The 24,441-nt window shown below is 37.8% G+C and overlaps 2 protein-coding genes across 4 annotated transcripts in view; both read right to left on the bottom strand.

Moving 5' to 3' along the window:
• The window catches only part of Bhlhb9 (basic helix-loop-helix family member b9), a 91,119-nt gene extending 67,181 nt beyond the window's left edge, over positions 1–23,938 (bottom strand). For 2 of the 3 annotated variants that reach the window (XM_048797344.1, XM_048797343.1), the window contains exons 1-2: positions 23,560–23,586; positions 16,671–16,741 (exon numbers count right to left, since the gene is read on the bottom strand). The gene's annotated coding sequence lies outside the window, so the exon portion shown is untranslated. Of the gene's footprint in view, positions 1–16,670; positions 16,742–23,559; positions 23,587–23,902 lie in introns of those variants that run through there. The other variant, XM_048797345.1, reaches the window with a different exon arrangement.
• On the bottom strand, positions 18,774–23,560 carry Gprasp1 (G protein-coupled receptor associated sorting protein 1). Its single transcript, XM_015502279.2, has one exon. It carries the CDS (start codon positions 23,297–23,299, stop codon positions 19,097–19,099), a length of 4,203 nt encoding a protein of 1,400 aa, XP_015357765.1. The 5' UTR covers positions 23,300–23,560; the 3' UTR covers positions 18,774–19,096.
• Positions 23,939–24,441: the final 503 nt, after the last annotated feature.

The raw sequence follows: 24,441 nt of genomic DNA, 5'->3' as shown, positions 1-24,441 counted from the left end.
CAAGCAGCCGGCAGAGAATTTCACTCATACTCAATATGACACACCACACAAAGAGGCTTACAGAGGGACATCCCACAGACACCAGCCCAGCCCAGTGTGCCAAGGCACAAGCCCATTAACCTGTGACCTTCACACTCCAGAGGGCAGCAGTTCTATACCTCCTACCAGCCACCCAGCACCACATTACTGGAAGTACTGAACCACCGTACTTCAAACTTAGATCAACATACTATGTACATTCTAAAATACACACTGGTGAGCCCACATAGGATCCAACAGCACTGTACACACAGAGGTTTTCTTCAGGAAGTCATTTAAGGCTGCACCCCCTAATAAGTAATGACAGAGCTACTAAATAACAGATGACAACTAAGGACTTCTCTTCTGACCAATCAGAAAACTATCAGGTACCTGGAAAACAAAGATCAGAAGGGAGCCTCCTAGAATTGTATCACAGTCAAGCTGTTATGATCCCTACCTCCACTCCCAGGGAAACTTAGAGGTAAAGCCAAGAAATAGTATGCATCTTCTAAGTCCCAAATCCTAATGAAATCCAAACCAGGAAGACTCAACAAGAACTCTCCCCAACTCAAATAGCTTGTCAGGGAATATCATAAATAGCTCTAATGTCAATTTGGATTTTAAATATTACTCTTTCTGTATTGAATTGATAGATGTTCCTTTATTATTCAGTATTATAGTCCTCATCCCAATTGATTGCATTTCTTCCAATGTTTTAAAGCATTAACTCGAATCATTCTTTTTATCTTTGCTTTTTTTTCTAAGCCAAACTCTACCCAGATTTATTAAAGATAATTTTCATAAACAATCATGGAATTTCAGACAGGACATGGGCAGACAATCATTAATAGTATACAACAACTTTCAAACTCCCTTCTTGGATGGACTACCAAAATCATAAAGCCACTATAAAATCCAATAAAGTCTTCATTTGATGCTCTGAATAGGGGAAATTTAGAGTGAGGATTGACATTTCACATTTAGCATGCTGTTTAACAACTTTCTTGGGTGGGTCCTGACTTTAAGAAATGAAATGAAAATGTCAGTATTATTAATCTGAAGATCCACAATCTAGAAAAGGAACTTTTGCTTTTCTCAATGATGTCACTGGAAAGTCTAGATTGCCTGACATACTGATAAAACCAATTGTTGGGAGTCAGGTCCTAACAGGTCTGAGTTTAGGGGAGTTAAGCCTATGCCAATGGTAGAGAGGGAGAGGAGGACATAAAGATAAATTTGAGTTTTCCCATACCACAAGGCATTTGTACCAAGGTGGCTACGTGTGCCATCATTAGGGAATCCCTCCTCCTGGGAGCCAAGAGGAAGTCTTTCAAAACTAGCAGTGAAAGGTGATTTCTCCCACAGCAATCCAGCTTTGGAGACATTCTACCAGTGACCTATGCTCCCTGCTGCAAAAAACAACAACAACAACAACAACAACAACAAAAAAAAAACAATGAAGTGTTCTGTGTGCTAACAACATAGCTTTAAAAAAAGTAAAACAAAGTAAAAAATTTCCGCATTTTTATAAAACATGATAAAAATAGTATTCAAACTGTACAGTCACAAGAAGTCCACAGATATTAAAAAAAATGCACATACTTCACTTAGTATCTCCAGCACTTCAGCTTTCTATGCCTGATCAGTTTAGGTACCTTCTCTCCCTCCTTTGCAGGGGTGGGTTCATCATACAACCTTGGGATCTTCTCTCTGGTTTGTCCTTCACCTTGGCTTTATCTCCTTTAGCATATCCTTCAGCCTTTCTCTTGGGCATGGGAAATGGCAGCGGGATGCAGGCACTGAACATGGGGATATGGTGGCACACAGCTTTGGTTGGACCAGGGATCATTCTCACCTTTTCTTCCTTATCTTTGCTTTTTTAAGCTTAGGTTTACACTTGCCTCTCTTTGTCTCTCTTTTCCCTCTTGCATTACCTGCTCCTGTCTCAACTGTCCCCCCCACACTTTTCCACACTTTTCCTTTTTTAAATTATAGTTAAATTTTTTAAATTATAGTTAAATTAAAAGTTCCTTTTCTAGATTGTGGATCTTCAGATTATTTTTATTTTCTCTTTATTTCTTTGCTCATTTTTCTTTTTCTCCATTCAACCTATAAATAATCTAATAGCAATTTTATTATCTTTAACAACTATTTTTCAACCTATTCAAGAGTATTATTCCAATTTTATACTTGGATTAGAAGAATTGTGGAGAACATTTTCCTCTACGGTTTATTAGTACATAGCTTTGCTCTGAAGTGATTGCAGTTAATAATGTTTACTATCTTCTCTCAAAGTGACGCTGGACACTAGGCATAGCAGTGGGTACTCATTGAGTGGGAGTAGCAATACTTAAATAATTGCCCAGCCTGAGCCACTTAGGAGAAAGATACTCACTAAAGAATCCCTTGCATAAAAGTAAAAGAGATAATAAGATGGGTAGAAATACAAACAATATAAAAAAGCAAGGGAATAAGCCATTTCAAATAGCCTAAAAGACTTCAACAAGAGCTCCCACAGACACTAAAGTAGAGGAAATATCAAATAAAGAACTTAGGAAGTTCTTATAGTACATTATAGAACATTATAGTAAAAATGTTCAATTATATAAAAGAAGATGTAAGGAATGGACTAAGACAGAAAATACAGGAAGTAAAAGAAGATTTCAATAAAGACAAATTCTGAAAAAGAACCAAACAGAAATCCTGGAAATGGAACACTCAAGAAATCAAAGTTAAAATTCAGTTGAAAGAATCACCAATAGATTAGTTCCACATAGAAGGCAGACTTTCACACCTTGAAGACAAAGTATATAATCTTGAAAATAAAGTTGACAATAAAGAAAAGATGTGAACAGACCAAGATTAGAATATTCAATAAATCTGGGATAATATTAAGAGACCAAATCTAAGAGTCATTGGTGTAGAAGAAGGCACTGAGTTACAAACTAATGGGGTGCACAATCTTTTCAATGAAATAATATCAAAAAAATGTCCAAACTTTAGGAATGAGATAGAAATCCAAATACAAGAGGCATTTAGAACCCCAAATAGCCAAGATTTTTAAAAAAAGCCTCTCCAAGACCATTACAATTAAAATGTCTGATATACAGAATGGGGACAGAATTTTAAAAGTCCCAAGAGAAAAATTACAGGTCACATTTAGAGTTAAACAAATCGTACTTTCTACTGATTTCTCAATCCAGACTCTAAAATCTAGAAGAGTTTAGAATAGCATATGCCAAGACCTGAAAGTAACAGGTGCCAACCAAGATTATTATTTCCAGCAAAGCTACCCTTCAGAATTGAAAATGGAATAAAAACCTTTCATGATAAGCAAAATGTCAAAAAATTCATAACTATTAAGCCACTACTACAAAATACACTCAAATGATACATGGAAAAGAAATGAAAATAAACATCAGAGCCAGCTTATAAATGAATTTCATGAAAAAATAATTAAAGGTGAATCAAGTCTCAGTTAAACATTAGAAAAAAATCAAAATGGAAGAAAATACAAAATCAGCTGTATAATAACACTGAATGTAAATGGTTTAAACTATCCACTGAAAAGACATAGCTTGGCAGAGTGGATTAAAAAACAAGACACAACCATATATTGTTTACAAAAGACTCACCTTACAGACAAAGACATCCACAGGCTGAGGATGAAAGAATAGGAAAAAATATACCAAGCAAACTGAGACAGAAAGCAAGCAGGAGTAATGACTTTGTTATCAAACAAAGTAGATGTAAAGCCAAAATTAATCAGAACAGGCAAAAAAAAGTCACTTCATTTTGGTTAAGGAAATCATTTGACAAAAAGAAATAATGATTATAAATATTTATACCCCAAACATCAGTGAACCTATGTACATAAAACAAAACCTTCTCAATATAAAAACTCAATTAGACCTCAATAAAATAATACTGGGTGATATCATCACACCTCTTTCACCAATAGATAGATCCCAACCAGACAAAAACTAAGTAATGACCCTTCAGAACTAAAAAATACTGTCAAATCGGCTAGACATGGTGACACAACCTGTAATCCCAATAGCTCAGGAGGCTGAGGCAGGAGAATCAGGAATTCAGAGCCAGCCTCAGCAATGTAGTAAGGCCCTGAGAAAGTTAGTGAGACCCTGTCTATAAATAAAATATAAAAATGGCTGGAGATATAGCTCAGTAGTTAAGTACCCCTGGATTCAATCCCAGTACCAAAAAAAAAAAAAAATATATATAATCATAGGTGCCTAAGAAACATTAGNATATATATATATATATATATATATATATATATATATATATAATTATTATTATTATTATTATTAATCAAATGGACATTATAGAATAGTCCATCCACTGATAACTGAGTTCACCTTCTTCTCAATTGTATGTGGAACCTTCCCTAAAATAGGTCATACTTTAGGACAAAGAGCAAGTCTCAGCAAATTAAAAAAAAAGAGAGAGAGATAATTTCTTGCATCCTATCAGGTCATAAATAAATCAAATTAGAAGTTAATAACAAAATAAAAACAGAAAAGAGTAACATGGAGATTGAATGATTTTGAATGAGGAATGAGTCACAGAAGAAATCAGCAAAGAAATAAAAAAAATCTTAGAAACAAATGAGAAGAGAGATATAATATATCACAATCTCTAGGATAGTACGAAGGATGTTTTTTTTTAAATTTTTTTTTAGTTGTTGATGGACATTTATTTTTATTTATTTTTATGTGATGCTGACGATCAAACCCAGTGCCTCACACATGCTAGGCTCTACCACTGTACTAAGAGGAAAGTTTATAGCATTGAGTGTCTATATTTTAAAAAAATGATTCCAAATAAATAATGCAAAGTGATACCTAAAGGCCCTAGAAAAGCAAGAACAATCTAATTCTAAAATCAGTATAAGGCAGGAAAGAATTAAGATCAGAGCCAAAATTAATGAAGTCAAGAAAAAAAAATCAATACAAAGAATTAACAAAAAAAAAGAGATTTGGTTTTTTGAAAAGATAAAACAGGATTTATAAATCCTTAACTAGATTAACAGAATGTAAGACACAGAAGATCCAAATCAACAAAATTAGATATGAAAAAATAGATTGACATTTCTGAAATCCAGAGGATCATTAGAAATTATTTTAAGCCAGGTACGGTGATGCACACCTGTAATCCCAGAGGCTTGGGAGGCTGAGATAGGAGAATCATGAGGTCAAAGCCAGCCTCAGCAACTCTGAAGCACTAAGCAACTCAGTGAGACCCTGTCTCTAAATAAAATACAAAATAGAGCTAGGGATGTGGCTCAATGACCCCTGAGTTCAATCTCTAGCACCAAAAAAAATTATTTTGAAAATTTATATTACAACAAACTGGAAAATCTAGAAGACATTGGCAAATTTCTAGATACAAAATATTCTGCCCAGATTGAACCATGAATATACAGAAAGCCTAAACAGACCAATATCAAGTAATGACATTGAAACAGTAATTAAAAGCCTGCCAACAAAGAGAAACCCAGGACCAGATGGATTCTCACCTGAGTTCAACTAGACCTGTAAAAAAGTACTAATGCCAAACTTCCTCAAATTATTCCATGAAATAGAAAGGAAAAAAAAACAATCCCAAATTTATTCTATCAAGCCAGTAACCCTGATAACAAAACCAGAAAGATATAACAAAGAAAGAAAATTACAGACCAATATCCCTGATAATGCAAAAATCATTAAAAAAATATTAGCAATCTGCATTCAAAACCACATTAAAAGATTGCTGTTATGGTTTAGATGTGGTGTCCCCCAAAAGCTCACATGTGAGACAATGCAAGAGGTTTAGAGGAGAAATGATTGGGTTACAGCCTTAACCTAATCAGTTAATTAGTCCCTGATAGGATTAACTGAGTGGTGACTGGAGAGAGGTGGGGTGTGGCTGAAGGAAGTGGTTAGTTGTCAGCGTGGTTTGGGGGTATATATTTGTATCTGGCAAGTAGAGTCTCTCTCTGTCTGCTTCCTCATCACCATGATGTGAGCTGCTTCCTTCCACCACAATTTCCCTCCATGATGTTCAGCCTCACCTGGAGCCCCAAGGAATGCAGCTAGCCTTCTATGGACCAAGATCTCTGAAACCATGAGCCCTCAATAAACCTTTCCCCCTCTATAGTTGTGTTGGTTAGGTCTTTTAGTTACAGCAGCGACAAACAATTTTATACCACTATCAATTTGGTTTTACCCCAGAGAGATAAGGTTGGTTCAACATATACAAATCAATAAATGTAATCCTGCATGTAAATAGCATCAAGTACAAAACTCACATTATCATCTTAATAGTTACAAAAAAGCCTTTAACAAAATCCAGCAACCATACATGCTAAAAATGCTGAACAATCTAGGGATAGAAGGAATGTGCATTAACATTATAAAGGCTATATCTAACAAACATAAAATCAATGTCATGTTGAGTGAAGAATTTCCATTTAGAGGAAAGAATTTCCTCTAAAATGAAGATAAGATGAGGATGTTCACTCTCACCACTCTCAGTCAATATAGTTCTTTAAACCCTAGCCAGAGCAATTAAGCAAAAGAAGGAAATTAAAGGAATATAAACAGGAAAAAAAAAACTCAAATTATCTGTTTGCTGATGACATAATCCTATATGTAGAAGACCCCCCAAAAAACCCACCAAAAAACTTCTAGAGCTGATAAACAAATTCAGCAAAGTAGCAAGATATACAATCTACATTAACATCAATAGCTTTACCATAATCCAACAGGGAATCGGGCAATAAGAAATAATTAAAAAATCCACTCACAATAACTTCAAAAATAAAATATTTGAAAGTAATTCTAAGCATGGAAGTGAAAGATTGCTACAATGCAAACTAAAGAACATTGAAGAAAAATTGAAGATCATAGAGGATGGAAAGACCGCCCATGTTCTTGGATAGGCAGAACTAATATTGTCAAAATGACCATATTACCAAAAGTGATATACAGATTCAATGTGATCCCCATCAAAAAACCAATGACATTCTTAACAGAATAAAAAAAAAAACCTAAAATTCATTTTAAAAAAATACCCAGAATAGCCAAAGCAATACTGAGTAAGAAAAGCAAGGCTGGAGGCATTACAAAACTGATCTTATAGACAAAGTTATAGTAACAAAACCAGCATGGTATGGACATCAAAACGGACATGAAGATCAATGGAATAAAACAGAAGCCATAGAAACCATAGAGACAAACTCATATAGATACAGTCACCTGATACTCAAGAAAGTTGCCAAAAACATATATCAGAGAAAAGACAGCCTTTTTAACAAATGATGCTGGAAAACCAGATATTTTTTTCTTAGTAACCTGCTATCATTGATTATTATTTGTTGATTTTTCGATTCAGCAACTTCACTGAATTCATCTATCAGTTCAAATAGCCTTTTGGATGGACTCTTCAGTTTTTTCTACATATAGAATCATATCATCTGCAAACAGGATAATTCAACTTCCTAGTATGACTTTGATTTCTTTCTCGTGACCAATTGCTCTGGCTAAAACTTTTAGTGCTCTATTGAATGAAAGCAGTAAATGTGGATGTCCTTGTGTTGTCTCACAATTGAGGGGAAAAGATTTCAGATTTTCCCCATTAAATATAAATGTTGGCTATGGGTTTGTCATACATACCATTTACTATGTTAAAGTACATTTTTTCTATGCCTAATTAGTCAGAGCTTTAATGAGGAAGGGATGTTGAATTTTACTGAAATGCTTTTTATACAATCATATGATTTTTACCATTGTGTTGATTTTATAAATAGTTATTGATTTGCATATGTTGAAACATCTAACCATGATGGGATTTATCTCAAAGACACAAAGATGTTTCAACATTCTAACATCTGTAACAAGTCAAGGATATCCATGTTTACCACCTCTACTCAGCATAGTACTAGAAATCCTAGCAACAGAAATTAAACAAAATATATAAGGCTCTACATTTGAAAAAAAAATAGTGAGTTTATCTCTGATTGCTGATGACATTATCTTATATATAAAGTAATAAAAAATTCCACCAAAGTACTCTCGGAACCAGTAAATGAATTCAGTATTGTTGCATGATACAAAAGTCAATATAAAAATCATTTGCATACCTATACACTAATAATTACCTAGCCTAAAAAGAAACTGATATAATAACATTTGCAATAGTATCAAAAGAAAATATATATTTAGGAATAAATTTAACCAAGGAAATGAAAGATCTGTATGCTGAAAACTATGATGTATTACAGAATTGAAGATGGCACAATAAATTATAAAATATCTCATATTCATGAATGGGGAGGATGAATACTGTTAAAATGCCCTTATTAACAAAGTGATAATATAGATTCAAAACAATCCCCATAAAAATCCCATTGTCATTTTTCATATGAATGGAAAAAATCAATCCTAAATTTCCTGTGGAACCACAGAAGTCTCCAAATAGCCAAAGCAATCAAGGTGGAAAAAAAGCCAGAGGCATCACACTATCTAACTTCAAGATACACAAGAAAGCTAAAGTAAACTAAAAATATTGTACTGACACAAAAATAGGTACAAAGACCAATGGGACAGAATAGAGAGTCGATAAATCAGCCCAAGCATATTTGGTTAACCAATGTTTGAAAAGATACCAATAATATATAAAGGGAAAAAGATTTCTCTTCAGTAAGTATTGCTGGGAAAACTAGAAATTCACATGAAAAAGAATTAATTTGGACTCATGTCATATACCATACACAAAAATCAACTTAAAATGGGTTAAAAACTTAAAAGCTGAATGAAACTCCTAGAAGCATAAGAAAAAAAATCTCTGTCATTGGCTTTGGCAATTCAATTTCTTGACCCCAAAAATACAGGCAACTAAAGCAAACAAAGAATTAATATTGTCAAGCTGGCCATCCTACCAAAAATGTTTTACAGATTTAATGCAACTCCAATTAAAATCCCAACAACATTCCTCTTAGAAATAGAAATAGCAATCATGAAGTTCATTTGGAAAAATAAGACAACCAGAATAGCCAAAGCAATCCTTAGCAAGAAGAGTGAAGCAGGAGGCACCACAATACCAGACCTTAAACCATACTAAAGAGCTATAATAACAAAAATGGCATGGTATTGGCACCAAAATAGACATGTAGACCAATGGTACAGAATATAAGACACAGAGACAAACCCACATAAATACAGTTAGCTCATACTAGACAAAGGCACCAAAAACATACATTGGAGAAAAGATAGCCTCTTCAACAAATGGTGCTGGGGAAACTGGAAATCCATATGTAGCAAAATGCAATTAAACCACTATCTCTCACCATGCACAAAACTCAGCTTAAGGACTTAGGAAACCAGAGACCCTGCACCTAATACAAGAAAAAGTAGGCCCAAATCTTCATCAAGTTGGATTAACCAGACACACATAGTGCAAGAAATAAAATTAAGAATCAACTAATGGGATGGATTCAAACTAAAAAGCTTCTTCTCAGCAAAGGAAACAATAATATGAAGAGCGAACCCACAGAGCAGGAGAACATCTTTCTTATACAAACATCAGATAGAGCACTAATTTCTAGCATATATAAAGAACTCAAAAACTTAACACCAAAAAAAAAAAAAAACTAATCAACAAATGGGCTAAGGAACTATACAGACACTTCTCAGAAGATATACAATTAATCAACAAATATATGAAAAAATGTTCAACATATCTAGCAATTAGAGAAATGCAAATCCAAACTACTCTTAAGATTTCACCTCACTCCATTCAGAATGGCAGCTATTAAGAATACAAGCAATAATAATTGTTGGCGAGGATATGGGGGAAAAGGCACACTCATACGTTGCTTGTGGCACTGCAAATTGGTGCAACCACTCTGGAAAGCAGTATGGGGAAAACTTGGAATTGAAACACCATTTAACCCAGTTATCCTACTCCTCATTCTGTATCCAAAGGACTTAAAATCATCATACTATAGTGATGCAGCCACATCAATGTTTATAGCAGCTCAATTCACAATAGCTAAACTGTGGAACCAACCTAGATGCCCTTCAACAGATGAATGGATAAAGAAACTCTGATATATATACACAATGGAATATTACTCAGCATTAAAAGAGAATAAAATTATGACATTTGCAGGTAAATGGATGGAGTTAGAGAATATCATGATAAGCAAAGTAAGTCAATTGCAAAAAAACCAAAGGCCAAATGCTCTCTGTGATAAGTGGATGCTGATCCATAATTAGGGAGTTTGGTGACAGTGGAGGAACTTCAACTGGGCAAAGGGAAAGGAGGTGAGGGGGGAGGCATGTGGGCAGAAAAGATGGTGGAATGAGATGAACATCATTACCCTAGGAACACGTATGACTGCACAAATGGTGTGACTCTACATTGTGTACAACCAAAGAAATGAAAAATCGTGCTCTACTTGCATATAATGAATCAAATGCATTCTGTTGTCATATATAACTAATTAGAATAAATTTTAAAAGTATAAAATTAAAAAATGGTGATCAAATACCAGCCATATTGCTACACCTACAAATTCAATAAACACCTTTGAATCAAAATATTTAATAAACATATAATTTATATTAAAAAAGATTAACATTTCATGATGGGGTTGATTAGGAAAAAATGTCTAAAATTTCTCCTTAGAATTATGAGAAATAATAGGTATTGTAATTTCTTTCTTAATAATTAATCACATGATCTTTTTAAAAAAATATTTTAATTGTCAATAGACCTTTGTTTTATTTATTTATATGTGGTGCTGAGAATTGAACCCAGGGCCTCACATGTGCTAGGCAAGAGATCTACCTTTGAGCCACAACCCCAGCCCTGGTATTATAATTTCAACATGTCTTTTTGTCAACTGGACCACTGAATAGTGAACAATGTTTTCCAATAATTTCAGAATACTTATTGGGTATTACTATATTTTTGCATATGTGATATGGCCTGTTTTAGTCAGCTTTTTTTTACCACTCTGACTTAAAGACTCAACCAGCACAATGTAGAGGAGGAAAGTTTATTTGAGAGTGTACAGCTTCAAAGGTCTCAATCCATAGACAGAAGGCTCCAGTCCTCGGGGCTCAAGGTGAGGCAGAACATCATGGCTGAAGAGTGTGGCAAAGCTAAGCAGTTCACATGATGATCAGAAAGCAGAGAGAGAGGTCTCCACTTGCCGGATACAGATATTTACCTCAAAGCAATGCCCCAATTTCCACCTCCTCCAGCCATACCCTATCACTTCGATTACCATTCAGTTAATCCCTATCAGGGGATTAATTCACTGATTGGGTTAAGACTCTTAATAACCCAATCATTTCTTCTCTGAACCTTCTTGCATTATCTTACACGTGAGTTTATGGGGGACATCTTACATCCAAACAGTAACATGGCCTTGGAAACCGCTTTAAAATTTTTCGACATATAGGTTTTGATGGATTTAGAAAGCTATTTTATAATATGTATATTAACAATTTATCATACTTATTGTTATACACAGACATTTTTATGCCACCAAATCACTTAGTCTCTTATATTTTCCCTTTTGTTGTCATATGTAGGAAGAACTTTAGCATGCTAATAACTTTTTTTATAAAAATGTGAATTTCTTTTGTAACAAAGTGAAAAAGAATTTTTTAAAAGTTCATCCCATTTGATTTTACTAGGTGTATGTTTTGGGCAGAATTCTGAGTTTATTTCCTATAAAGAATTATCTTGTTGCCACAAAATTTCTGGACTATTTTGTCCCACTCTCTTCTATTTCAAAATGTTACTTTTTTACTGTTTCTGAAATGAGTCTGTATATTTTTATGACTCCTCTCTAATGAATTGGGACTATCATCACACCTGGTGTATTTCCTTTCTTTTTTCTTTCTCTTTTGGAGCTGGTAGATTTCTAAATGGAATTATTTGCTTTCCTGTGAAGGGTTCATATTTTTTCCAAATATCCCATAAAGCAATGCTCCCTCTCAAAGTGAATATATGGACTCTTTTCCTGTAAGTGGCAAACTGTTCATTATCAGTCCACTATGACATAAGAAGCTTGTATCATAATGTACATGGGATGACTGCTACTTTCATTTAAAAATAACTTCAAAAATAATGTATAAATTAATATACAAAGTATTTATATGTCAATCAAAATTAATTACTTGGCTTTCTAATTTTAATTTCTTCTAGGTCTGTATACAATAAAAGATCAACTGGACACTATTTAAATTTTAATTCTTTTGATGTTATTATTTCTTCTAATAAATTAATAAACTAATTTTCTGGATTTTCTAATTCTTGAGATCTTGTTATACTTGAACTTTCACCATATAGGTGGATCTTGTTTTACTGTTATAAGGAAACAGTGATTCTGAACTAATATGGTTGAGAGCCAGATTTGGTGTACTTTTTTAAAGCCATCAAAGTATTGGTTAGTATCAGGGAAGACTTCAAGAACATCCAGCACACCTGGCAACACAAACACATACTTCTCATATACAGGCTGATATGAGAATATCGATGTCCCCCACCATCAATAGTCTGATGGATAGGATATTAAAGATAAGATGAAATGATAAACTGAATTATTCAACCATGCATGCAAGTTATTGATGTAAAATCTCAGAGAAACCAGATGCTTATTTAAAATGTAATAAACAAAATGGTGTTTTTATAACACCACAGAGCAGTTGTCTCAGAAACACATGTGAAGATGATGCCATATATTACAAAGATGATATGAGAAATTTTTGGAGGAGGAAATATTTAATATGATATTTCTATCATGTGGAATGTATCCATTTCCTTCCTCTACATGCCACAAGCCCTAGAAATTAGTATTTGTTTCTCTTCTCCCACATTTTAAAACATTTATTAAGACATCTACTCTTCCTGGAATTTGTTAGTGTGTAATGGGATCTAACTTGTTTTCTCAAATGATTAGCTAAATATTCCAACACAATTAACTGAATGTGCAAAAAAGAGTTAACATAGTAGGCCTGAGACTGCTCTCCTCTGAAAGTCCTGCTTGCCAGACTAGCCCTTAGCTGAAATCTAGGAACTCAGATTAAGGGAGAATTCTCACCATTCTTAGAACTGATTAGAATGGATCACTTAGCCTAAACTTTCTGTGCAAACTGTATGCTAAATGACTTCTTTCTTTTTGGGATTCTGGAATTTGGGTACGTGCTAGGCAGAGGGCACCCATGTAAAAAGTTCCCAATAAAAATCTTGGGCATTGAATGAGTATGTACCTCAGTGGTAGAGTGCTTGCCTAGCATATGCAAAGGCCCTGGGTTCCATCCCCAGTACCACAAAAAAGGTCATTAATTATCTAATGAGGTTCCTTCATAGACAACATTTCAGACATGTTACAACTCCCTGTTGGAAGAATTAAATCTATCCTGTGGGACTCCACATTGGAAAAGGAGTTTTGGAAGCTTAAGCCTAGTTTCTTCTGGTCTTGATGCATTTTTCCCTTTACTAATTTGGCTTTGTATTCCTTCACTCTTAATAAATCAAATCTGTGACTAGAACTATATATCAAGTCCCATAACTCCTGCTAGTCAATCAGTAAGCCTGTGGGTAGTATTGAAGATGGTTGGTACACCGAATATTTCACTTTTCTCCATGAATTCTCACCCTAATATAAACCTCCACATATGCTGTTTCTATTTGTATTTTGTTTATCTTTTCCTGAATCCTGAATAAGTTCTACTGTTTTTTTTTTTAAAAAAACTATTTATTTCTTAGTTTTTAGGTGGACACAATATCTTTATTTTACATTTATGTGGTGCTGAGAATCGAACCCAGTGCCTCACGCATGCTAGGCGAGCGCGCTACCACTTAAGCCACATTCCCAGCCCAGTTCTACTGTTTTAATAGCCATGGATTGATAAAAATTTTGAATTTCTGCCCAACTTCCAAATTATTCATCTTTCAAAAAACTTTTAGATTATTTATAGGCTTCTGCATACACAGAAATCCAAGAGGTTTTCTTGAACTTTGAACAATCTCTAAACCAAGAATATCTAAAAGGCAAATAGAAACAAACTTACAAAGAAAATTTGATGATAAACACTTAAAAATACATTAATCCCATCAACAATATAAAAATGCAATATCACATTATCTAATTCCATGAGTAAATAATTTAAAATTAATAATATATACAAAGAACATACACTTACACAAGATCACTGTCACTTTCTAAGACAAACTATACATCTTATAGCATTATCCCAAAGGAAGAATTTCTTCCTTGATTCTTGAGTAGGCATGACCACTGACCTGGATCAGCACTGAACACCTGAACCAAGGATACATGAAGATCAAAGAGAAGAAAGGATCAGGAATGTTAGGGTAGAACACAAAGACATCTGAATGCCTGTCTAATCAAATAGAACAAGTCATCACTGGAGTAAAAATATACAATCACAGATTAAGAGGTGGGCTCAAAAGAAGGTAAGAGTTCACAAAGTTGATGAGAAGGATCAGGAGTATCACCATGAAGAGGGTGGATGGACTTCCAGAAAATATGGAAGGATAGTGTGATAGTTTGGATGTGAAGTACCCCACAAAGGTTTATGCATTATAAACTTGATACCAGCCTGTAGCACTATTGGAAGGTGGTAGAACCTTTAGAAGGTGGGGCCTAGTGGAAGGAAGTTAAGTGATTAGGGGTATCACCTTGAAGGGGATATTGGGATTCTGGCCTCTTCTTTTTGCTTCCTGGACACCATGAGGTGAGAAGTTTTGCTCTACCATGAATTCCCCACCATGATGCACACTACCTTGGCACAGGCCCCAAAGCAATGGGACCAGGTCACCATGGATTGAAATCCCTGAAACTATGAGCCAAAACAAATATTTACCATTTTATAGGTGTTTACCTCAGATATTTTATCACAGTGGTAGAAACCTGACTAACAGATGGACAGGCTTTGACAGGCAGAGATTATGTGAAACTAGGGTTGACCAGTGGAGTGCAAGGAAAAATGAGAAAGGTAGCTCCTCCAAGAACAAGGAACTGTATAAATAAGCTGTGACAGATAATGTCTGTGAAAAGTCTATTTTTATTTGTAAAGGGTTATGTAATGTAGGAGTTATTCTAAAAGCCATCATGTACAAAATGTTTTAGAGATAAATTCAAGGGTATCTTTAAGATATAGACAACTTCTCGGGCTGGGGATATAGCTCAGTTGGTAGAGTGTTTGCCTCACATGCACAAAGCCCTGGGTTCAATCTCCAGCACCACAAAAAAAAAAAAAAAAAAAAAAAAAAAANTTATTTTTAAATATTTATTTTTTTTAGTTGGACACTATATTTTATTTTTATGTGGTAGTAAGGTTTGAACCCAGTGCCTCATGCATGGTAGGCAAGCGCTCTACCACTGAGCCACAACCCCAGCCCTGGAAGAATTTATTTTTTGTAAGTTTATTTTTCTAAAGGACTTTGGCATTTTTATTTTGAGACAGGTTTTGCTAAGTTGATTCTTCTCTTGCACCTGTGGCTGTCTCGTAGAGCTGAGGTATGACAAAAAAGGATCAGCACCAAGAGGATGCCACCAAAATAAGTGCAAATCAGTAAGTCTAAAGCATTGGCAATAAAACAAAAGCAAGGAAGACAGCAAAAGGTCTACAGAGGGAAATCTGTGAGACAATTCACAAAGTAGTTTTTTTTCCCTTTTCTTTCTTTTTTGTACTAGGAATTTAACTCAGGAGTTCTTAACTACTGAGGCTCCCTTTGAATTTTTTTTTTAAATTTTGAGACAGGGTCTGGCTAAGTTGCTGAGGCTGACCTTGAACTTGTCATCCTCTTTTCTCAGCCTCCTGAGCTGCTAGGATTATAGCCATGCACCATCATTCCTGGCCACAAAGTAGTTTCTATAGGTGGTTTCCAGAAAGACTCTCTTCTGAGACCCAGGGCTTTAGGGACAGGGAGCATCTAACGAAGCAGTAACCTTGTGTCATCAGTTGAGAGAGCTGTTGATGGTATGGTGGGACTGGGCCTTTTTAGAACTTGGCATCTAAGGAAGACTCCTGGGATGCTGCTGTCCAGAAATCATCTTGGGGAGTGAGAACCTTGCAGTACCCCAATGAGAAATCTATGTGGAGAGGGCTGGGGATATAGCCCAGTTGGTAGAGTGCTTGCCTCACATGCACAAAGCCCTGGGTTTGATCCCCAGCACAACATTAAAAGAAAGAAAGAAATCTATGTGGAGAACCCAAAGTATATAAGTTGAGGCTTCCCTTGAGGCTGTCTGCCCCTCCCACCCTGGTGCAGATTGAGGTTGATTCTTCTCTTGCACCTCCAGCAAGCTGGAACTCTGCAGCAAAAGGCAGATGTGTTCACTCTTATTGTACTCCCTCTCCCAGTTTTGAGCTGGCCCTTCATGAATTGTCACGTCACTGTTTCTTCTCTCTGGGTTCCATTCATAACTCCCCCATTCATACATAGAAACACAGTCATGCAATGTTGAGTGGGGAGCTTGAGGTAGAGGAAGAGGGTGTTCAGAGGTAGGAAGAAGTGGGAGGGCTGGAGGCATTTCAAAGACTGGAATCTAGTCTCGGTCACCACCTCCCAAGGATGCCATTCCCTGGCCTTGCACCCACCTCCTCCAATAGCAACTGCGGCTTCTCTGTATGAATGCCTCCTGCAGGATGACTCCCCGCTTCTTGAGCTCCTGGACAAAAGACAGACCTGACTAAGATGCTTGTAGTTGGTTAAGGGATTGTTTCTGGTTGCATAAGAAACTAAATTTTCAAACTCATGCAACATGCAGACATCTGCCTATCCACCCAAACATTCCACCAGTTGTCCCACCTGTCTCAATTGAAAATGTTATGTCCCTTCTTCATGCAAGTAAACATGCCTGTCTGCCTGCTCAAGCAGCAGCCTGGTCACATGACCTACTGTCTGCCTCACATGACCACTCAGTGAGCTCAGCTGCAGCAGCCCTGCAGCTTGAACATCAGAATCTTCTGACTCTGGGGTTGAGCTACTTGGTAGAAAGCTCCTAACCCTGGAAAAGATAGAGAACTAGAAGGAAGGGTGGATTAGGAACCAGCTTCTGGCTCTAGGCTTGGGCCTTTCCTCTGTAGCAGCATTCAGCCAGTGAGAAGTATTGCAGGAGGATTTGGGAGATGGACTGAATTTTAGTGTTTTGTGTTGTTTGGGCAACAAATGAAAGCACTCCCTTCTCTTCCCCTGTCTCTCTCACACATACACACAATCTCTTTTGAAAAATCATACACACATACACACACACATATGCACACACATGTATGGGAAGTAGGTGAGAGGAAGACTCACTAAATTGCTTAGGGTCTCACTAAGTTACTGAGGCTGGCTTGGAACTTGCAGTCCTCCTGTCTCCCAAATTGCTGGGATCACAGGTGTGTGCAACCATGACCAACCTGTTTTGAAAACTTGTGATTGGTGAAGCATTCATACTCCAATTTCCACCACCAGGATGACTTCTGTTAATATTTGTGATTTGCAAAGGGATGCTAAACTGGCACTTTGTGCTACTTCTATTAACCTTCATATACTATAGTCAAGTGGAAAAAGCATCTTGTGCCCTGAGAAAAACTAACAGGCTTACTGTCTAGTTCTTTTCATGAAAGAAAACATTTTGTATAACTCTCCTCATCCTTGGACCTTCTCTCCAATCAAATTTATCACTGATTCTTGTTGCTGTCTGAACATGTTACAAACTTCTTGATTTTGAATGTAAAAATCATTGTGGAATAAGCTAAGAAACTGATAACTTTATAATTTATTCCCTTTTGATAATTTTGTATTTTTATTTGGCAAGCCAGTTCTGAAATTGTAGTCTCTCATTCTTTTCTATTCCTTTGATATGTCTGGAATCATTGTAGAATTTTCCATTATCAAATAATAAAATCTTGCCTAAATTTAGTCCATTTATGTCTATTTTTTAAATGAGATCACTTTTTCCAAGTATAACACACCTCTTCTACAAATTATGAAAAGTATCAGGTTTTCTCTTAGTTCATTTAAAAGTCTATATACATCATAACTTTTTTTTTTGTTTTGGTACTGAGAACTGAACCCAGGGATGCTTTACCACTGAGCTACATCCCCAGTCCTTCTATATTTTGAGGCAGAGTCTTGCTAAATTGCTGAGGCTGGCCTCAAACTTGCAACCCCCCTGCCTCAGCCTCCCCAGTCACTGGGATTATAGGTTGTGCACCACCGCATCAGGCTACATCATCACTTTTAATAGCTGTATGATATTGCCTTAACATTCGCCATTGGCGCCATCATGACTGAATCATCTTCCTGACTGAATTAAATCTGTGTGCTTTCCTGTCTATATTTTACCCTTAGATAGCACTGAAGAAAAAGATGTTCTTTGACGAGAAAAATCCAACTTCTCAGCTCTTTAAAATTTATCTCATCCTCTATATTCCTCAATATACTCCTCCCACCCAATCCAGGCAGATAGATACCTCACTTCCATAGGAAATTTTTCTAACTCCATGTTTTTCCTCATGTCACCAACCTCTTTGCTACACTTTAGGGTCCAACTTAAGTGGCTTCTTTTCTCTGAAGCAAGCCTTTGGGATTCAAGCTGAGAAAAAGCTTTTACAATGAGCATATCATTCATACATTAATTACCTGTACATGGATAGTAATGTGTCATCTTTTCATCTCTATTTTAAGTTCAAGTGAAAGGATGATTTCTGCTGACTTTTACACAGAACTTTATTGAAACACAAACAAGACTCTAATAGATATCTATATATTAGAACAACGATCAGAAGAGTAGCTTATTTATGATGGCTCAGTTCATTATAAGCTCAAATACTAAATATCACAATCTCAACAAGACAAATATCAACAAATGTGTTTTCAGTTCTAATATTCATTTGGCATGAGAAAAATGATCCAGATTACACACAGGGTTGGGTAAAGTTAAAGATGTACACTGCAACACAGAACCAACTGTGAAAAGGAAAACATTACCCAAGGATCATAATTCAGGAACATAAGGACAATCAGAGGCAAGTGATTATTCATATGATTTTTCTTGATCAGTTTCAGGGTCATTTTGATGGTTTATTTTCCTTTGTAATTCTTTAGCAAATTTCTCAGCTTCGTGGAATGCAGAAATAAGTGGATCAAGATTGATATCATCATCAGCAAACACTGCATCTTTCTTGATATTGTTACTGATATTCTCAAACATTTCAAGAACAATTTGAATATTGTCATTTGTCTCTTCCCTGTTAAAGATACCCATAAATTCTGACATTGCTCCAGCACTAAGTAGGTCTTTTGTCATGACAAGATTTTCAGACAAATTCAGTAGTATTTTCAAAATATGAAACCTTGTTGCAGTATTGCCTGTAGCTAGTAAGCATAGAAACCCAGGCATATAATTGGCAACCAGTTCATGATAGTCAGTAGTAATAGTGAGATGTTCAATCATCCTTAATCCAGACAGCTGCTCAAGGGAATCTATACCATAAGAAAGAGTTTCCTCGCACACTTGACATACATATGTCTGAATCATGTTTAGATTTGGATAAGGCGGAGCCATGCGAATCATGTTTTCCAAAAACCTTGTCCTAACTCGGGAGGATGGATAATTGAGTAAGGTTTCAATAAGTGAGACAATGCCTGAATCCCGAATGAAATCACGGGTAAATTGAGAAGCACTTCTCATACCCATTGCAATTTTAGATATTTCATGAATAAAAGGATCTCGAATTTTGTCCATTAATAAAAGAAGTTCTTCAAACTCTTCAGAACCAATTCTAAGCTCACACTGTATACAGCTGCAGGACCAATTCTCAGGCTCTGCACTCTCCCTGGCCCTAAGATGCTCTCGAATTTCCCGCACAGACCGGTAGGAGGGATCATACTGAAATGGGAATTCAGGTTCAGGCTGATGTAAAGATTCCTGCTCTTCCCCTTCTGGGCTAAGTTCCACATGCTTTGGCTTTCCCCCAAACATTTCAAAGAATAGAGATGCTGCTTCTTTTGGAAATCTAGAGGGGCTTAAGGATGAAAAGCCAATCCTAGACCATGGACCAGGCTTGAACTGAACAGTGACCTCTTCCCAGGTCTGGGGTCTGCGTGAAGGATCAGGTTCCTGCTCAATGGAATACCTAGGCTTGCAAATGGCCCTGAACACAGGGGTTGGATTTGATTCAAATTGGGCCTCATCTCCTGCCCAGAACCAGGACCCCACTATGTCCTCATCTTCATCAGCTAATGTCCCGGACTCGTAGTTGCTTTCATTGCTAGTACTATTATTCATTTCCTCTTTAGATTCAGGACAAGACCCAAAAAGTGCCCCTTCCTCATTTTCTGGCATGAACTCACAGGAGGCCACAGTTCCAGTTTCCTTAATGGCCTTGTCTCCAGACCAGAACCAAGACTCAACAATCATCTCTTCATCATCCTCTGGCTTAGACACATAGCATATTCCCGATTCTCTATTGAATTCTTTTCCAGCCCAGAACCAGGACCCAAAAATGGTCTCCTCTTCGGTCTTTGAACTCATTTCTTCTACTGCCTGAGACCCAGCCTCTACAATGGCTTCTTCAGTCCAGAAACAGGACCCAACACTGATTTCCTCCTCCTTAGTCTCAGGCTTGGACTCCTGTAACAGGATGTCCCCTGTCTCCACTGCCTCCAAACTGGCCTCTTCCCAGAACCAGGACCCAACAACGACTTCCTCTTCATTAGTGTTGGAACTGTATTTGCCGCAAAATTCAGCTGCTCTAATGGCCTCTTCCTTGGCCCCAAACCAGGAACCAACCATAGGTTCATCCTCAAGTGCTAGTCTGTTCTCTTCTCGTGCCTCAGCTGGTGCCTCAAGCCTATCCTCTTCCCCAGCCCAGAACCAAGAACCAATAATATCTTCCTCCTCAGCTACTGAACTGAACTCCTTTCTGTCGGTAACATCTATAATGGCTTCTTCTTCTTTCCAGAACCAGGACTTGATCGTGGTCTCCTCTTCAGTTGGTAACTTGGCCTCTTCTCCAGTCTCATGATCTATACTGCCCTCTCCTGCAGCCCACAACCAGGACCCTACAGTGGCTTCTGGTCTTGAATATTTTCTAGACAAGAACCATGAATCAACAGTGTCCTCCTCCTCCTCAGGTCTAGACTTCCAACTTCCTCTGTTGGAAGGATACACACAGGGTTCTTCTTCTGCCCAGAAGCAAGACCTATTATCAGTATCCTCTGCTTCTGCCATAAACTTGTATCTGCCACCAGCTCCATACTTCACACTGGCCTCTTCTCTGGCCCCAAACCAAGATGATATAACGGCCTCATCATCATCCTCCAGCATAGACTTGCTGTTGACTTCAGCCTCCACACAAGCATCTATTCCAGCCCAGAACCAGGAACCAAATATAGGCTCATCCTCTTCTTCCTCCTCTGCAGTCCCTGGCATGATATCACAACTAGCTTCAGCCCCAGAATCCATATGGGTCTGGTTTTCAGACCAAAACCAGGACACAAATACTGCCTCTTCTTCTGATTCTGACCTGGTCTCTTTTCCAACCCCAGCTTCTATGTTGACTTCTCCAGCCCAGAACCAGGGATCAATGACTTCTTCCCCAGACCTTGGCCTGGACTCAGAGCTCATGCCAACACCAGATTCCACCCTGGGCTCATCAATACCCCAGAACCAAGGCCCAAAAATTGTCTCTTCCTCAGGTTCCAGTTTAGCTTCTTCACTAGCCCAAAACCAGGAACCAACAATGGCCTCTTCATCATTAGCTGCTAGTACAGATTCAGAGATGGCCTCTGCCTCAATTTCCATACTGGTCTTTTTTTCCCCAGCCTCAAAATAGGAATTACCAGCAGGCTCCTCCTCAACCCTAGGTCTGGATTTACAGCTGGCCTCAGTCTCCACATTGGTCTCTTCATTAGTCCAGAACCAAGTCCCAAAAATAGACTCATCCTCCACTTGTGGACTGGATTTGACACTGGCCCCATCCATCATGTTGGGCTCATCTGTATCCCAAAACCAGGTTCCAATGAAGACCTCCTCCTCTGACATGGCTTCTCGCTTGGCCCTGGTTCTGGCCTTGGTTTTGGCTTCTCCCTTTGCCAGTGCTCTGGCCCTGGACTCTTTCTTGGTTTTGGACCTTAAAAATGAATTATCTTTTTCTTCATTCCAGAACCAAGACTCTTTTTTTATTACATCTAAAGATGCAGACATGACGTTGATGCTAGGTTCTCGCCTAGCATTGTGCCTGACCCTCTTACTGGCCTCATTCCTAGCTCTGTGTTTGGACCTGGATTTGGCCTCTTCTCCAGCCCAGAACAAGGACTTCATATTATTTTCACAATCAGACCCAGAACTGGATTCAACATAGAATTCTTTCTTAGACCTGAACCAGGACCTGGCATTGGCCTCCTCCCTGGACTTGGACCTGTACCAGGAATTAGTCTTTTCTTTGTCCCAGAACCAGGATGTCTTAACAGACTCATCCTCAGAACCAGAACTAGACACAATATAAAACTCCTGCTTGTTTTTGCGCCTAGACATGATATCTACCTCTTGTTTGGCCATGTGCCTGGACCTGGTACTGGCTTTCATCCTGTTCCTAGGATGAAATTTTGTATTGACTTCATCTCCACTACAGAACCAGGAATTCACAGATCTGTCTACCCATTTAAAATTGGAATTCTGAGAGGCCTCTTGTTTGGATATAGGACCTGGAGAGCACCAGGACCCAACATTGGTTACCTCTTCTAACCCAAATGAAGATTGGAATCCCACTTGAGAATGAGTCTTCTTTCTAGGAAAGTTGTCAATGTCCATATTAACCAGTTCTCTACCCACAGACAGGCACTTAGTAACCAACCCAGAATCAGTACTGACAAGTGGGGAGTCTTTGGCATTGTTTTGGGACATTCCATCTGTCTTTGATATGGGTTCAGCCCCAAATGGTTTCTGGGTCCAGGCTTTAACATCATCGTTGAATCTTGACCCAAGGTTTACCTTAGTTTTACCCTTAGTATGTAGCCCAACTGCTGTACTGGATTCCATTTTGGACCTTGCTCCAGGCATGAGCTTGGTCTTTGTTTTTGGCCTTGCTCCAGTCATTATCTGGGCAGGTATCCTAACCTTGGGTCGGACCACCAAAGGGACTTCATTCTCTATCTCAGCCATGCCTAAAACATCTTCCCCAGACTTCTTTTCAGGCATTGCCTGGGTACCAGGCTCAATCTCTGCCCCAGTCATGGTAAAAGTTAGACAAAGTACAGTTATATACTATCCAAGTCTCAGCCTTAGACACAGATCTGTCAAAGAATGGTATCTTCACACTAAGATCTTTCAGCAATTTAGGCTATAACACTGGAACAAAAATTAAAGTAAATTGCCAATCTAGCAGTCAAACAGGTTCTGACCCAAGCAAAGTCTCAGTCAATAATATAGATACAGTGGAGAGGAGGCACAACCAAGCTTGGGGGAGGATGGATGGTTCCTGGGTGGGTGCAGACCTGTTGAGGGTGGTGGTCAGCAGCAACTCCAGCACCACCAGAGCTGCCACTGGAGGTGGATCTAGGGAGAGAGAACGAAATGGGGGATTGAGTCTCATCCAACTGTGTCACCTCATGCAGAGACTTACACAGAGAGACTAGTGTTGAATACTAAATGGGACAGCTCAGGTATAAGAAAATGTTTCTCTTGCCTGCTGCAAAATAAGTATGGGTGAGATGGGAAAGTGTGTTATCCATAGAGAGGCAGAAGAGCCTCTCACCAGATCCTAATCACTCCTGGACCCCACAAGTAGTGGCTGGTCTCCACTACCCCACCCAAAAGTGAACCCACGCCCATACCAACCTTCACTGATGTGGTGCAATTTCCCTCTCCTTTCTTTGCTCAAATGGTGTTATGCCCCACAGCCGACTGCAGGGGGTCCTACAGACAAACATACAGGAGAGAATGGAGTCTGAGTGCTTGACAGATAGGACACACCCTGGCCCAAAACAAATAGCTCTCTTTCAGTTTAAGGGTCCTATCTGTCTAAAGTTCCCTGTCTCCTGGTTCCAGCTCTTGGATCATCCATCAGAGCCCAACCTACACCTACCTCAACATTCCTAATATCTCTGGCCAGAAGAAACAAAGGATGCTGTGGCAGTGTGCAAGTCTAGCAGAGAGAAGTAAACACGGTCTTGCACCCACTTGGAGCAAAGCCCAAAGCCACCTACCATGCTCTTCCTCAGTAGCTGCCTCCCACCCCACCCCACCCTCTCACCAACCTCCAGAGATTTGAGCCAGTCTCCTCCTCCTCCTCTTTTCCTTTCTTGCAGAATTGAACAGCCTTAAAGCAGGCCTATGAACAAACAGATGAAAAGTTAGGAGAGTCAGGAAAAAAAAAA

Source organism: Marmota marmota, unplaced genomic scaffold (genome assembly GCF_001458135.2).
Source record: "Marmota marmota marmota unplaced genomic scaffold, marMar, whole genome shotgun sequence".
In the NCBI taxonomy this organism is placed as follows: domain Eukaryota; kingdom Metazoa; phylum Chordata; class Mammalia; order Rodentia; family Sciuridae; genus Marmota; species Marmota marmota.
The sequence above is the reverse complement of the archived record's forward strand: the minus strand, read 5'-3'. Positions and strand labels throughout refer to the sequence as shown.